This window comes from Hyperolius riggenbachi, chromosome 6, assembly GCF_040937935.1.
Source record: "Hyperolius riggenbachi isolate aHypRig1 chromosome 6, aHypRig1.pri, whole genome shotgun sequence".
Lineage (NCBI taxonomy): Eukaryota > Metazoa > Chordata > Amphibia > Anura > Hyperoliidae > Hyperolius > Hyperolius riggenbachi.
The window spans coordinates 245142577-245159659 of record NC_090651.1 but is presented as its reverse complement, the minus strand read 5'-3'; the positions used below and the strand labels follow the sequence as shown (position 1 = coordinate 245159659).

Sequence of the window (17083 nt, the reverse complement as noted above, 5' to 3'; positions counted from 1 at the left end):
AATTAAATGTTTCCATGTTTTTTATTGAACACACTATGTAAAAATTCACAGTGCAGGTGGAAAAGGTATGTGAACCCCTAGACTAATGCCATCTTCAAGAGCTAATTGAAGTGAGGTGTCAGCAAGCTTGCGTCCAATCAATGAGATGAGATTGGAGGTGTTGGTTACAGCTGCCCTGCCCTATAAAAACACACACCACCATGGAACAAATGACGGCAACGCTCAGAGATACTGAAGATCTCTTTCATAAAGTCTGGGGACCATGGTTACTTTACTCACCAGACTATATGCCTCCCTAAACTTTCCAGACAGCCTTTTTCTCCTTTATAATTCATGGGAAATAGACCCCCTGCATTAACCTTCCCATCGACTTTCTCCCCTTATATACACTACTTCGGGCCGAGGTGGTCGAACACTGTATACCAGTATCCTCCCTTCATCCCCCCCCCCCCTTCCCTCGCCCCTCCCTCTCCCCCTCCATGTCCTACCTCTCTCCTAACACCAACTTCTTTAGTCTCTTATCTATTTATCTAAAAATTTGCTAAACAATAAGTGAACCCAACTTCACCCTAATCCTATATCTAAAAGCTGTCCCAACTACTAAAGATGTTTCACCCACAGGATATACTCACTTATAGGATAAGACACTTCTCTTTTTCAGTGGACCATTCAGCGTATCTTCAGATCTACATCTGGACACTGATTCCTCAGGAACACTTTCTTTTTCTTTTTTCTTCTTTTTTTTTCTCTAGAAAATATGCTGGAGTCTGACAAGCTCAGGCTGAAGAAGTTGTTATATAGCTGTCTGACCTATACGAATGAACTCTATCGGACAACCTGTACTGTACTTACTGATCTATATCTTTGGTTAATTATTAATAATTGTTAATAAAAACAGAGTTACAAAAAAAAAAAAAACCACACACCAGCTTTGGGTTTGCTTTTCCCAAGAAGCATTGCCTGATGTGAATGATGCCTCACACAAAAGAGCTCTTAGAAGACCTACGATTAAGAATTATTGACTTGCATAAAGCTGGAAAGGGTTATAAAAGTATCTCCAAAAGACTTGCTGTTCATCAGTCCATGTTTAGACAAACTGTCTATAAATTAAGAAAGTTCAGCATTGCTGCTACTCTCCTTAGGAGTGGCCGTCCTGTAAAGATGACTGCAAGAGCACAGCGTAGAATGCTCAGTGAGGTGAAGAAGAATCCTAGAATGTCAGTTAAAGACTTACAAAAGTCTCTGACATATGCTAACATCCCTGTTAGTGAATCTATGATACGTAAAACACTAAACAAGAATGGAGTTCATGGGAGGATATTACAGAGAAAGCTACTGCTGTCCCCAAAAAACATTGCTGCACGTTTAAAGTTTGCAAAAAAGCACCTGGAAGTTTCACAGCAGTAATGGCAAAATATTCTGTGGACAGATGAAACCAAAGCAAAGTTGTTTGGAAGAAACACACAACACTATGTGTGGAGAAAAGAGGCACATCACACTAACATTAAAAGCTCATCCCAACTGTTAAGTATGGTGGTGGGGGCATCATGGTTTGGGGCTGCTTTGCTGCATCAGGGCCTGGACAGATTGCTATCATTGAAGGAAAAATTAATGCCAAAGTTTATCAAGACATTTTGCAGGAGAACTTAAGGCCACCTGTCCACCAGTTGAAGCTCAGCAGAAGATAGGTGTTGCAACAAGACAACAACCCAAAACATAGAAGTAAATCAACAGCAGAATGGCTTAAACAGAAGAAAATATGCCTTCTGGAGTGGCCCAGTCAGAGTCCTGACCTCAACCCGATTTAGATGCTATGGCATGACCTCAAGAAAGTGATTTACACCAGACATCCCAAGAATATTGCTGAACTGAAACAGTTCTGTAATGAGGAATAGTCAAAAATTACTCCTGAACGTTGTGCACATCTGATCTGCAACCACAGGAAACGTTTGGTTGAAGTTATTGCTGCCAAAGGAGGTTCAACCAGTTATTAAATCCAAGAGTTCACGTACCTTTTCGACCTGCACTGTGAATGTTTACATGGTGTGTTCAATAAAAGCATGGAAACATGTAATTATTTGTGTGGAATTAGTTTAAGCAGACTGTGAGTGTCTATTGTTGTGACTTAGATGAAGATCAGATCACATTTTATGACCAATTTGTGCAGAAATCGATATAATTCCAAAGGGTTCACATACTTCTTATTGCTACTGTAAGAAGACACAGTGTACTCTATGACTGTGACATTACCATATTTTCTGCTGTATAAGACATTCCGGGAATAAAAGACGCACCTAGGTTTCGAGGGCACAAACTCTGGAACAAAATATATGTATACTAAACCTGGTGCGTCCTTTTTCCAGGAGCGTCTTGTACATGTTCTCCCCCAAATGGTGTCCCTTATGTGTCCCCATGTCTTCTCCTGTGTCCCTTATGTGTCCTTCATGTGTCCCTTATGTGCCCTCATGTGTCCCTTGTGTGCCCTCCATGTGTCCATTATGTGCCCTCCTGTGTCCCTTGTGTGCCCTCCATGTGTCCATTATGTGCCCTCCTGTGTCCCTTATGTATCCATTATGTGTCCTCCTGTGTCGATTATGTGCCCTTCTGTGTCCATTTATGTGTCCTCTTGTGAAGCATTCCCTGGTCCCAAGTGTGTGGCCGCTCTCTCCCCCGTGTCTATGTTCCCCCTGCGCATGTGTAACAAGGGCTCAGGCAGCCGGATCACATACCGCATGGCCGCCACGATTTTAGGCATCTGTCTCCAGTATAATGCTGCTGGCTCTTCTCCCCGCATGTGCCTGCTCTCTCTCTCTATTGTATCTCCGCTCCCCTTGTCACATGTAAAATATCGGGAAGCCAGCTTCCATACCTCATGACCACGAGGATTGCAGAACTGTCTCCTTTGCTCGGCTGGCTCTATTGAACGGCTCATACTGATGACGCAATCAGAACGAGCCTTTCAATAGAGCCAGCCACGCACAGGAGACAGGTCTGCAATCCTCACGGCCATGAGGTATGGAAGCTCGTTGCCCGATATTTTACATGTGCACAAGGGGAGCGGAGAAGATAAAATAGAGAGAGCGGGCACACAGGAGAGAAGAGCCAGCAGCATTATACTGGAGACAGATGCCTAAAATCGCGGCGGTCATGCGGTATGTGATCTGGCTGCCTGAACTCTTGTTACATTTGCGCAGGGGGAACATAGACAAGGGGAGAGAGTGGGGAGTGGGCACACAAAGGCAGGGAATCCCTGACATGGCGGTGGTTCGTATCAGCACGCGTTTGGAGATCAGGAATTTCCTACCTCTGCCGTATTGATGTATTTATACATGTTAATTACGGTACATACTCGCATATAAGCCAACCGGCATATAAGCCGCTCCCAACTTTTACCTCAGAAATCAGGAAAAAAATCAATGACTCGCATATAAGCCAAGGGAAGGAAATGCAGTGGCTCCTAAGTTTCGGTAATCAAAGTAAGTGCCAATTAAATTAAACTACATTGCACACAGGCCAGCCTGAACCTCACAGTGCTCACACAGTACAGTTCTCCTGCCTACGTGCATTGCCCAGCCAATGGGCATTCACTGTGGTAGATGGATGAATAATCCAGCAATTCAGAAGCTGCAGCAAGCTGATCTGAACTCAGAACTTCATCTCAGCTCTAAAAGATATGCAACATAATAGGGTAAACTTTAAAGAATAAAATGTCTTTGTTACAGCTCATACAAATCCTACAATAAATCTGCAGTGTTTCTACTCCCTGCTTTCATGGATGAAGACATATTAACATCCTGTGCTTTTTAAATGGGCTTATCTGCCATGGGAGTCAGCTGTCACGGGATAGATCAAATTACAACTTGTGGTTAGACACTAATGAGTGGGAATTAGACAGGCTAAACTCTGTAAATACCTTAGGGGTGCATTTCTCTCCCTTTTCCTTGTGTCGTGAGCAAGTGTTCAGGTCCACGTTCAGCTCTGCCCCCGCCTTTTGATTAGAGGGATGGATGATGGAGGGGTGATGGAGCATTGCAGCCAGCTTGTGCATGACGAGATTCGGATATCTGCCCTATAGAGGATTAGCCACCACGAGTCCCTCCGCATTTGTTCCTCCAGCCGCATTCGCATTATTGGCTGAGGAACGTAATGTCTATTAACGGGTGGCGGCGCGGGATAGCAATACCGGTAGTTTAATTCAGGTCGGCGGAGGAGTGCTCCTCCAATCAAGATAGCTGAGAGGGAAGGAGCGCTCCTCTAATCAAGAGGCAGGGGGCAGAGCTGAAGGAGCGCTTCTCCAATCAAAAGGCAGGAGGCAGAGCTGAGAAAGCGCGCTCTCTCTCCTGTGCCTTGATTGGAGGAGTGCTCCTTCAGCTCTTCCCCCTGCCTCTTGATTAAAGGAGCGCTCCTTCCCTCTCTCTCAGCTATCCTGATTGGAGCTATCCTGATCCCCCAGGACAATATCCATCATATCACTAGAAGCATGCCCTGAAGTTGTCAGGCATGCATACAAGCTCATGGGGGCCATACAAACTACTGGGTATCATTTTGATTTGCTGCAGAGAAATTTGGGCAACATGGACTAGCCTGCCGCATCATGTTTTTCAGTTTGATTTTTAGGCGTCTTTGAATTCAGCCCCCTTCTACGTTGATCATTTTAATTTCCAGTAAACAATTTGACACCCTTTCATTCCTAAGACATAGTCCATATCACCATTTTGTCACTCTGTTTTATCTGCTAACTTAAAAGCCCTGACACAAGTTTTTTGTGGTATGTCTCCTCGTATCTTTTCTTTTTTTTGTATATAATCCAATTTTACAACATAATATTGAAGGACAGAATTAAAAATATACTTATGTACATGTATAGAATGTTAACAATGCAATGTTCCAATCCAGCACAATGCCTTAAGGTGGCCACACACGATACAATAAAATGATCCGATTTTACGGCAATTCGATAAAAACGATCGGATCTCCCGAAAAAATTGAAAGCTTTTTTTCATTCGACTGAAAAATCTGATCGGATTTCCCGTTTTCTTCGATTTTTATCGATCCGGAATTCCAGATATTTTTCTTCAATCTTTCTAAAGATTGTATGGTGTGTGTTGGATTGTCAATTTATTAATATACACACCATAGCAATTTTGTCAGAGTTTCCAATCATTTTTATTCTAATTAGGGAAAAATTGAACATACGTGTGTGGTACATTGGTCATATTTTTGAAATGTTACAATCAGTCAGAAAAATTGATTGCAATTCTTAAATTGAACAGATATTTAAAAAATTGTATGGTGTGTGGCCACCTTTAGACACTTCCCTTCCTCACAGTTAGCTATCTAACATAGCACAGGCCAGCACGGTGGCGTAGGGGTTACCACTCTCGCCTTGCAGTGCTGGCAGTGGCGTAACAATAGGGGCTACAAGCCTTGTATCCTGGGGGGGGTGTCCCCAGGAGTCTCTCAGTATAATTTTTAGAGATCGCATAGTTGTAATAGCTTCAGCTAGCACTAGGCTAGCTAGAAGTGGTGGCCGGCATCCCTCGATTACTTTTGATCCCTCCCCCGATCGCCGCTAAATACATTACCCAGCGATCGGTGCAGCCTCCCCGGACAGCTCTGCTCTTCTCTATGGGGAGGATCGAACATAATGTCGGCGACGTCATTACGTCATGCGCAGATCCGATCCTCCCCATAGAGAGGACCGGAGATGTGCAGGAGGCTGCACAATTGCTGGATCCAGGGGGGGTAATGTATTTAGCGGCGATCGGGGGGGGGGGGGTCAAAAGTAATCTGAGGATGCCGGCCACCACTGCTAGCTAGCCTAGTGCTAGCTGAAGCTATTACAGCTATCCGATCTCTAAAAATTATACTGGGAGACTCCTGGGGACAGCCGGTGGTATGCCCGACACAGTGTCGGGCTTACCGATAATGAGGTTAAAGAGGTGCTAAATATAACAGCAAGCATGTTGTACTGAAATGTGTACTGTTAAATGTGGATATTTAACTTTGCTTGTGTGTTATAGCTTGTATTTTTGCTTTTTTTTTTGGCTGCCTGGCTCCATTTCTTGAACTCAGATGACAACAGGAGTCAGTTACAATCATTCTATTCCTTCCATTGTTGCACAATGTCTTGCAGAATTACAAACTGATGTCACCCATGATCAATAAATGCATTGCACTCCGGCACTGCACCCTGGCCAATACTGATGCTAGTTACAAAAAACATTTTATGTTTACCTCCACATTAAGCATAAAGTGACAGATGCATACTGGCAAAGGTACATCACACAGACTCATCACATGTGTAGACTGTCACGTGATTACAGCAACCAATCAAAAAGTATCATTTACAGAGCTGCTTTTACTACCGGTAGCTGAAGCTCTGAGACTCTGGCTGCTATAGAAGCCTGGCCCATGCAATCTCCTGAACTTATATTTCAGCAAAAGGAGAATACCCAACATGCAGATCCTCTCAAACTCCTTAACTCTTGCCACTGACTCTTATACTTAGCAAACAAATAGGATATGGTTAACAGGAAGTATGTGTAATGGTGCCCATACACGGTACAATAATAACAGTCAATTTTACCGTTTATTCAACCAAAACGATCGGATCGAAAATAATCTTTTTTTTTTTTTGATCAAGCAAAATTAACAATTATCCCGTTTTTCCAATAAAAATCCGATTGGACATGATGGAAACAGAATAATGGAACAAAATGATCTAATTAAAAAAAAAATGAAGAAATTGTATGGGCACCATTAGTCTATTCAATGGGAATTCATACAGCAATAAAACCACGATTTTACTCTGTCTAGACAAAAAAATAGTATTGTCTTTATTACCACTTTAAAACTACATTAACAATTTGCATATTCTCATTAGTCAGCTGTGCATGATGGTATATTAATGAAGAATAGTACTTACGTATATCCATGACACAGAGACTCAATACATATCAGGACTCGGACATTATCACGTGGGCGTAACTGTCCCTTGCTCTTTAGCTCACTGTGATCTGAAAAGCAACAAACAACATGATTCAGTATGGGTTTGTATCTATGTTTAGGCTCAGGAACAACAGAGATACAGCAACAGTCCATTTAGTGCTGCTGAACCATCTGGCAATGATTCATGGTAGAACTGATGCCCCATCATAGCAGCCACAGATATACTGCTGTTCATAATGCTTGGAAATGCATGGCAGGCAGCTATGAATGTAGCGTGCAGACCTCGTGATCACTTTAAAGAGGTACTTTAAAACTGGACTGAAAATTATGTAATGAATAAAATTACTTATTCTATAATATTACTTTACAAATGATTTAAGTGTTTTCCAATTGTAAAATCCTTCCTCACCCTTATTGCATTCTGAAATGTATTACAGGTGGCCACATCGTTACTGCTGGCAAGGAGCATCACTGCGGAACGTTTGTTTACTCTATGTTCTGAAGCCAGCAGAAATAATACCTGCTCTCCCAGAATGCTCTAGGAGGAGAATTCTGCCTATCGAACAGCCTAGGCTAAGCATCGTTAGGAGAGTGAGATTACATACCAATATACAGCGGTATATGGATATAGAAAGTATTTCTGATGCTGAAAAAAGTATAGTTAATGTAAAAGTGGCTATGCTGAATAATTTACAACATTCTACTATACGTCACTGAGGTGCCTCTGTAATAGTAATACACTTTACTGAGGGAACAAGTAGAAGATTAACTCACTTAGCAGTTGTATATGCAGTTTTAAAGTAAGTGCAACACTGATCCTATTTAACGACCCTGGCGTTCTATTAAGATCGCCAGGGCAGCTGCATGAGGGTTTTTTTTAAATAAAAAAAAAAATATTTCATGCAGCCAACTGAAAGTTGGCTGCATGAAAGCCCACTAGATGGCGCTCCGGAGGCGTTCTTCTGATCGCCTCCGGCGCCCAGAATAAACAAGGAAGGCCGCAATGAGCGGCCTTCCTTGTTTTGCTTAGATCGTCGCCATAGCGACGAGCGGAGTGACGTCATGGACGTCAGCCGACGTCCTGACGTCTGCCGCCTCCGATCCAGCCCTTAGCGCTGGCCGGAACTATTTGTTCCGGCTGCGCAGGGCTCAGGCGGCTGGGGGGACCCTCTTTCGCCGCTGCTCGCGGCGGATCGCCGCAGAGCGGCGGCGATCGGGCAGCACACGCGGCTGGCAAAGTGCCGGCTGCGTGTGCTGCTCTTTATTTCATGTAAATCGGCCCAGCAGGGCCTGAGCGGCACCCTCTGGCGGTAATGGACGAGCTGAGCTCGTCCATACCGCTAAGGTGGTTAAAGCATTGTTTTACTCCACAAATTAAAGAACTTAGTGAGATTCACTTTTCACAAATTGGGATTTCAATATTGATTTTTCAAGCCTATTGGATTCTGAAAAAGTCAAGGGCAGCATTCACTAAGCATTACCGCATTCGGTAATGCTGAAAACAGCTGATTTTACCAATCACCTTCCCAAATTACAATTCACTAAACCTGTTATACCGCACATTAAATTAGAATTACCTACTAGTGAGGTAAATTGCCGACTTGTGTGGTGATTGCCTCAAGAAATGTCAAGAAATTGCAATTCACAAAGGTTACAGCAGTCAGTAAATCGGGCAAGAAAAGTGTTCGGTATTTTTCACCAGCTCTTACCAGCTGATAACTCATTCTCTCCATGTTCTCTCCATGTGTGGGAGATTTGACAGACAGCCAATAGGGAGAGCCAGGCAGCCAATAGGAAGAGCCACACAGCCCTGCTTCTCACTTTGATTTGGTGGACAGGGTATCAGATGGGTCTTCACTCTTTCAGAGCACAGGAAAGTGATATTTTTTGAGGCTTATCTGCATCCCTTTAGATGTGAAAATCTGTATTCTGGCAGGCATGGACGGAAAACCCTGACTCATACTCGCAGCTCCCTGCCTCAGTGCTGACCTGCTACGCAGTTAGTAAGTGACACTTAGGCCCGGTTCACACTTGCGGTGGCCCTCCGGAATCGCCGTGCCGGAGCCGCACCGCTTGCAGAACGGACGGAACGGACGCACGGCATAGCAATGAAAGCCTATGCGTCCGTTCACATGCGTCCGTTCTGCCAACCGGAGCCGGACCGGATCCGGGCCGGATCCGGACTCCGGCCTCCGTTCCAACATGCGCTATTTTTTCATCCGGCTCCTCCGGCAGCCGTATCCGGGGCGGAGCCGGACTGCACCATCCGGCCAATACAAACCAATGGGAACCGGAGAGCGCACAACACACTGGCTGAGAAATCCGGATGTTCTACCCCACTTCCTATGGGGATTGTTGCGGCGATATTGGATGGGGACACATGGGCAAGCATTTTGGAGTGGAGCAGCACAGCTGGATCCGGATCCGGAGATGTTGGCAGCATGTCGGAGGTGGAGGTGAGTGCTAAACAGCAGAGGGCCTGATTCCACAGGTCCCCCTTCTGCTGACCTCCCAGACCCCAACTTTTTTTTTGTTTTTAACGAACTTTTGCCAAACGGATCCGGATCGCATCCTGATGGACACCTGATGCAACCTGACCGGATCCGGATCGGATCCGGATCAGAACCGTACGGTTCCGATCCGGATCCGGTCCGGATCCGGTCAGGTCATCCGGTCCGTTTGGCAAACAACCGCTAATGTGAACCGGGCCTTACAGAGCAGGGCTTAGTGAATTGAGGAACGTTTGTTTGGTAAATTACCGAACTTCTGCCTCATGCGGAAAAGTTTGTGAATTTGGAAAAAAGTGTAAAATACTGAATGCGGTATTTTACTAAACAAAATGATTTTACAGAATTGCCTTTAGTGAATGCTGCCCATAGTGTGTGCCAAGTACTGTATAATCAGAGGTTCTCACATACTGTTAACCTCAAGACTAAGGTTGGATGCTTCTGTTTTTGGCTGTGACATACAGACAATTATTCCTGCAACTAGTCTCTTAATGCTGCAACTAGTAGCTAGCACTAGGAGCTTCTGTCATCAGCCACAATTACCTTGATTCATAAAAGTCTGTGCGAGAAAAAATTCTGGTCATTAAAATACCGCATTCGGTATTTTAGACTTGTGTGTGCTAATTCATAAAGATTTTCACAGGTGCCTTAGAAGTTCGGTAAATTACCGAAGCCCATTGAGTGGTAACAGCAGAAGTGTGGAGTTATCTCTCTTTTGTTATATGATGCTACATGCAGTGAGGGCATTACAGTAGTAGGAGGCATCCCTACATCCCTTTAGACTGCACGTTTGTTATACTGCCTCTGCTTGCTCTGAATCTGTCCATTAGTCTTTTTTAACATTGTATTTAATTGCCACATCTTAGATGAACTCCAAGAGACTTTACATATGTCATACTTATGGTGCTCATATATGGTACAATTGTTTTCATCCAATTTTACCATTTTTATGTATGGGCACCATTAGGTGATTTTACCCACTAGTTCCTCCGCATATTCAATCAGGAACTGAATGGGTTACACTGGTGAGGGGTTTCTGGGGAAATCTGTTTTGTCCCAAATCTCTGCTGGCTGCCTGGGGCTATAAAAGTTTTGTCTGGAGAAAGCTGTGGGTCCTATCAAAATCCGATCAGGAGACAAGGGCTGTTTCTATTGGCTCCTTGTCCCCTGCTCCTGTCAGTCAGCATCTGTCTTTGCCTTTGCTTGTGTGAGTCATGCTTCACTGCACAGACTCACACAGACTTCAAATTGTTAAGACCACACCTGAGGTGCCGGTAATTATCGAAGGTATTAAACGCATCTTCTAGTTTTTATGAATTGACATTTGCTGACATTTACTGACATGTGTAGAGGTATTTGCCGCACAAGTCTGTAATTTACCTCACTGCTCGGTATTTTCAGTTTTTCATGCAGTAAAAGCCTTTATGAATTGACATTTTCCTAAGTGCTCGGTAAAGTCAGCTGTTTTCTGCATTATCGAGTGCTGTAATGCTTTATGAATCAAAGCCAATGTTGCTTCTTCAGAACACTGAAAACAAAATCACTGGATGACGAGACATAGAAAGTTTACAACAAATATGCAAATATGCTAGCTTCGTGACATTTTTCAGGCTCAAGAAATATGTCACCGCAAGATGCCACAGTATATGGCCCTTACATAGCCCTACATAGCTACGGTCTGATAACAAGACCAAGTGCAAAGGGTAGAGAAATTGTGTTTATACCTGAATGACGGTACTTGTTTTGTTTTTGTCAGTGGTCAATGCGTTTGTCCCCTCATCATTTACTTTACCTCAATGCAACCTCCCTTTCCAAAGCCTGACACTAACATCCCCCCCCTAATGAATGTCTACACCTAAACCTAACATTCCAAGTGGTCTCCTAACCCTGACCGATAGTTACCTTTTGTTGTCTTCTTTCATCCTTTCAGCTCAAGAACCTGTTTCACCACTAACACTTTTCCATAATCATATCAGAAGTATTAATGCACTGCTGAAGTAATATCAGCATTGGGAACCAAATTAACTTCCCCTCATGCTGGCAGACTGGTGGTTTAGCCAACTACCAAACTACCTGTGTCCAAACCGATGGGGACAAATCACTTGCCATTGAAAGTGAACCTGTAACTGTGAAATCTTGGTGTGCAGTGGTGGATTGTCAGTATTCATATTATTCCCAGTGTTTTAAAGATACCTTTCATCATATATAGCCCCACTTAAAGCAAAGAAAGACTCCTTATATATAAAACCATGTGTTGTAAAAAAATAAAAAAAATCACTTCAGTACACCCCAGTGGTGAATATAATCCTGGATTCCTCTGCCTTGGCCTTTGTAAATCATGTTTTGCCCTGTGCTTGTCCACAAACCAGTTCATGGGAGGGTTGCATTCCAGGGGCCATGAGTACTGACTGTGTGGACCCAGAGCAGTGAGGTGCTAATGCTGCACTATTTTTTTCTTTAAGAATTATTAGTTGCTGAAGTTTATATTTAGTAAGTCTGTCTAGTCTGCTCTTAGTCTGCATCACCAGGAAGTTGTTATATCTGCTGTAGTGCTTAACTAGCAGAACAATGCAATGGATGAAGTCATGCCTGGCTATACATTTTAAAGACAATAGGCTTGGCAGGTTCTGTGGGGAAGAGATTGCTTAAGCCGGGTACACACTTTCTATTGTGATTGGCCAATCACTGACCAAATTTATCACCTCCATGTAGTAAGAGGGTATATTGAATACTATAAGCAGATCGTGTAGGTAAATCCTCATACATAAATAAGGTGGCAAAATCCTAACTACTAAATTGTTGCTAAAGGTGCATACACACATCCTATTTTGATTGGCTAATCATTGGCCAAGCTTACCACCTCCATGTAGTATGAGGGCCAACAGACTTTGCATACTATGAACAATTTGTGGAGGTAAGCTTTCATACTACATGGAAGTGGTAAAATTGGCCAATCAAAATTGGATGGTTCATACAAACATCTAATTTTAATTGGTCAATAACTGGCCAATTTTAGCACTTCCATGTAGTACCACACAAAGGACAGCACCAGCTATTTTTAGTGATCTTTAAAAAGAAATTGAAAGCAAGGTAAAAGTTATTTTAAAAAAACACATGCTTTTTTTTGTAATAATCGACTATGTCCCACTTCTTCAGTGCCCCCCCCCCCCCCCTTTCGTTTATCTTAGCATCTGTTTAACTCTTAACAGCGTCTCAGCTTCTGAGATGTGTAACCTGCTCTAATATTACAGTTTTCTTCCAATTTTTTCCTATTTTACAGTTTAACTCCTATTATAATACTCCAGTAACACTGCCTTCGTTATAGCATTCCACCATAACACAGCTCCAGTTAGGCCTGGGCTCGCTAGACTGCTCTCAGCAGCCTTGTGGAACCAATGGCAATTCCAAAAGCGATAGGTTAATTGAAAGTCAAGGGAGATGATCCCACAGTAGTGATTATGATTTCCCAAAAATTCATTTTTGGAGCATTTGTGCTTCAATACAAAGTATAGGATAACTGCAAAATTACTTTTTAATCACTGTACAAAGCAATTTTGCAGCATTTTCACTACCCAAAACTACTTGCTGTACCCATAAAGCTTTGCACTAATTGGGGGTATTCTTTGCTTTTAAAAGCATTCACTGAATAGCAGTTGCTGAGTCTAACTGAAAAGAAAACCCTGAGAATCTCCCAAGAGGAGATGAACTAGTCCAAAGCCTGTCAATTCAGTCAGATTTTAACTGCTTACTTTTTTCACTATAATGGTCCTTTAAAGTGTCCTCTTTATTATAGTACCCCACAAAGTGCTCCCTTTATCAAGCCGCACTGTTACGAATAAGGGTAGTGCTTATGTGGAAGCATGTACTCACAAGTACATTTTCTGTCATAAAACTTTTGCAACAATGTGTGGCATGACTCTAAAGGTCATATTGCATCATATACCAGTAACCATTGGGTCATTGTGATTTTGAAGACTGATAGCAGTGATGGGGAAAGACTGCAATGGAGATAGGCACATGAGCATAATAACCCGGCATACTCCTCCACAGGTGCTGCTCTGCATAGGGGGGAGCTGTGGAACCCTGAATAATTGCTGCAACACACTGGGGTACCACAATACCCATTTTGAGAGCCGCTGAGTTAGGAGCAGGGGCGTAGCAATAGGGGTTGCAGAGGTAGCGACCGCATCGGGGCCCTTGGGCCAGAGGGGCCCCGAAGGGCCCTCCCTCAACTGTAATATTAGCTCTCTATTGGTCCTGTGCTGGTAATAATCACTTCTATAGATGCTTTGAATAGTGGTAATCACTAACAAGCTGTTCCCCATCCCCTTCCTGCACCTCTGACACTGTAGTTGCCATTGTCAGGTTTTGGTGCGTCGTATGAATTGTTATGTATAGAGCGCTTGGGGGGCCCCAATGTACAACTTGCACCAGGGCCCACAGCTCCTTAGCTACGCCACTGGTTAGGAGATAGATTTATTCTTTATATTATGGCATCATTGCTGAAATTTAATATTGGATATTATTTATTATAATAGTATTCCCTTTTAAGCACATACAGTTAAAATGAAAAATAATTGCTGCTCACCAACCTATGTGAATATGGGCAGAAAACTGGTAAATCCCAGGAATTGCAGCTGTAAAACGACCCAATGGTAGATTCATGCCAGCTCCCCGAACGAAGGCACCTTTAGCTGCTGGCTGCAATATGAATAGAAGACAAATACAGGTAATATAATCGACTGGACAGTCCATAGATTATGTGTTTCAACCATTGATTCCAAGTTTACGACATATGTAAAGGACAGACTGTTCATCCAATATACTTATTCTTCAAAATCAAAACTAGAAGTGACCTTTATTTGTAATATAAACCTATTGGATCACTTGCCAGTCTACTGAATGTTCTAGTGCCGCTGAAACTTGAAGCACATTTTCTGTTCCAAGAAACGGGTTTTGTTTTCCTTGGGAGACCTTCGGTCAGTCTTGAAGTGGCCAAAAGCGATTTTGATGGGCAATCGACCAAGAGACCGATATCTCTCTGATCGGAGAAAGATCTGTTGCACGACATAAACCGCAGGCCGATTCCTGATCGATTAAAATATTTTGGGAATCGACCTAGTGATGCCACCTCGTTGCCCCGGATGCATCCCCCAAATGTAGATGTACCCCTCCCATGCCAGTGCATTTATTCTTTACTTGTCCGGTGTCTGCCAATGCCTCTGCACTCGTCTTCCTCATTCACGCTCCATGGTTGGTGGGGTTTGTGGCATCACAGACACACCCGACGTCAATAAACTAACAACCACATTGGGCGCAAATAAGAAAGAAGAGTGCAGAGACACTGGACTGGTAAAGTATGCCCGCCCCCACGGGGGGTGGGGTTGTAAATGTCTATAAATACTAGTCTTTAATGATGTAAATATATACAGTACTGTTTATATCTTACGGTACTTAGCCTTCCAGCTGTATCAGATCTGCTATAGGTTAACACATGTCCAAGGATTGACATAGCCACATACATGAATCATGCACAAATGCCTTTAATTTTAACTAACTTCAATTTCACTTACCCTAATTAGTCTAAGCCTCTGAGTCTTTGAAATGTATAAGATGATGATGTTTTTCTAAACTAAAACAATATCAGCATTGGGTAGACAGACCTTTAACATGAAGGCAGCTATTTTGAGGGAGGATATATCATTAATATATACTGTAAGTAACAGCTGCCAAACCTTATTAAACAATTGTACAGAGATAGGCATGTGGCTTGTGCATCATTATATGGAAATCACAAACCAAGCAACATAGCTAGATACAGTGTTCATTTTCTCATTCTAATGTACTATATCGCTTTGCATGAATACAAGTTGGCAAAATAAATGTACAAGTGTAATGGCATGGAACTAAGTTCATCAGAGCAGCAAACATCACAGGAAATGTTATCAATGGTGCTGTTGATATCCATAAGATAATAACTGCAACTGGGTAAATGAATGGCTGGTAAAATATAACATTGAAGTAGGAAAAAAGTGCAGTTCTGCTGGTATTGAAAAATACCATTCACTGTACTGAGGACCTAAAAAGATTTTCATTCCCTGCTCACTTGCCAAGCATCATGTTGGAAGTATTTTGTTTTGTTACAATGTGTCAATAAAGTGCTTGAATCTTGAATCTTATCTTCAGTGGGAAGTGCAGATAGGACAGTGAGGTTTCTGATCTTAAAAAGCAATATTGCATTCACCAAATCTCACCATTTGAAAGTTCTGAAGCTCTGCCAGTGTCCTTTTGTCCACAAGGACTGGGCCTTTAAGGCGGCAGTGAAATGCTTCATCTATCCTTCTGTATGGATAGAGGTCCTTGATAGGAAGCAGTAAAGGTGGGGGCTCACTGGTATGCTCAGACGTATCTCCAGATACTGCCCGACGCTCTGTGGCCTCTGGGGAAAAGAAGATATACCGTATTTATTACAGTTACATAATACCTGAAAAAGGATATCTCTAGATTTGCTCTATACCACCCTCAGTAATGCTTCTGAATTGTCTATGGATCTGAGTGACAGGCTGTAAACTACAGTTGAGATTCTTTACCTGAAAATGCACCACTTTCTGAAAGCAGGTGATAAATATTAAACAATCGCACTGAATATTTCATATTCTCTTAGAGGATATATTTGAGTACTTAACATACCAAATAAATATAAAACTAGAACAACAACCCCATTCAAGGAGATCTCTGGGATACATCAAATAAAGTAGACCCACAGTTATTTTAGTCATTGCATTTAACTATAAGTATCTTTTCAATTGACCTCTGAAAATAGCTAAAACCCTTTAGTCAGCTTCTGTATATGTTGTACAGAATACCCAGATAGCTCATGGTGCCCCAGAACCACTAGAAAAGAAATAAGGGGCAAAAAGAGACTAAAAAGCCCCTATACTTTCCATTCAGAACAACTTTTGAGTAATGGCCATGAGCTATCTGGGTATTCTGTAATACTGGTCCAAGCGCTACCCATAGAGCCATATCAACCCATGCCATGCACTGATAAGGACTAACAGGCCGAAACAGGCTGTCTGCATGTTGATTTGATGTGGCTCTGTAAAATTTACAAGCTATAGGCTCACTATAGACCAACCGTTCTGAATGTGAGCCAGAGGCGTCAAGAGGATAAAAACATGCACTAAAATTCTTAAAATTGCTACGGAGGCAGTGGTGGGCTTACCTCCCCGAAGCAGACACAAGAACTGTCAATTTCAATATAAACGTAAATGTATTGACATACTCCTAAACAAGGTTGCAACGCGTTTTGCAGGTTTAACCCCTCTTCATCAGTCACGAGGAGTATATAGCAGTAAAAGGTCAGGATTTCACTTAGCGCCTAGGCCTAGGTTCTTTTGTCGGCTTCGTAGTGGTAAGTCCACCACTGCCTCCGTAGCAATTTTAAGAATTTTAGTGAATGTTTTTATCCTTTTGGCGCCTCTGTTTGCTTTATACCACAATTGAGTCCATCTCTGGTGGAGGGGTGATATACCCCTCCTTTCCTTGATCTACAGAGAGCAACTTCTTAATCTTGAGTGGGGACAGGTCTATTCCCTGGTGTTTTCCATGTCAGCATACGTGTG

General features: G+C 42.7%; 1 protein-coding gene across 6 annotated transcripts in view; it reads right to left on the bottom strand.

Annotated features, from left to right (window-relative positions):
* C1QTNF12 (C1q and TNF related 12) overlaps positions 1–17083 on the bottom strand; it is a 217833-nt gene that overhangs the window by 27428 nt on the left and 173322 nt on the right. For all 6 annotated transcript variants that reach the window (XM_068240624.1, XM_068240627.1, XM_068240625.1 and 3 more), the window contains 3 exons: positions 15713–15897; positions 14051–14159; positions 6929–7019 (listed from right to left, as the gene is read on the bottom strand). In XM_068240624.1, coding sequence (XP_068096725.1) covers positions 6929–7019; positions 14051–14159; positions 15713–15897 — 385 coding nt within the window. The remainder of the gene's footprint in view (positions 1–6928; positions 7020–14050; positions 14160–15712; positions 15898–17083) is intronic.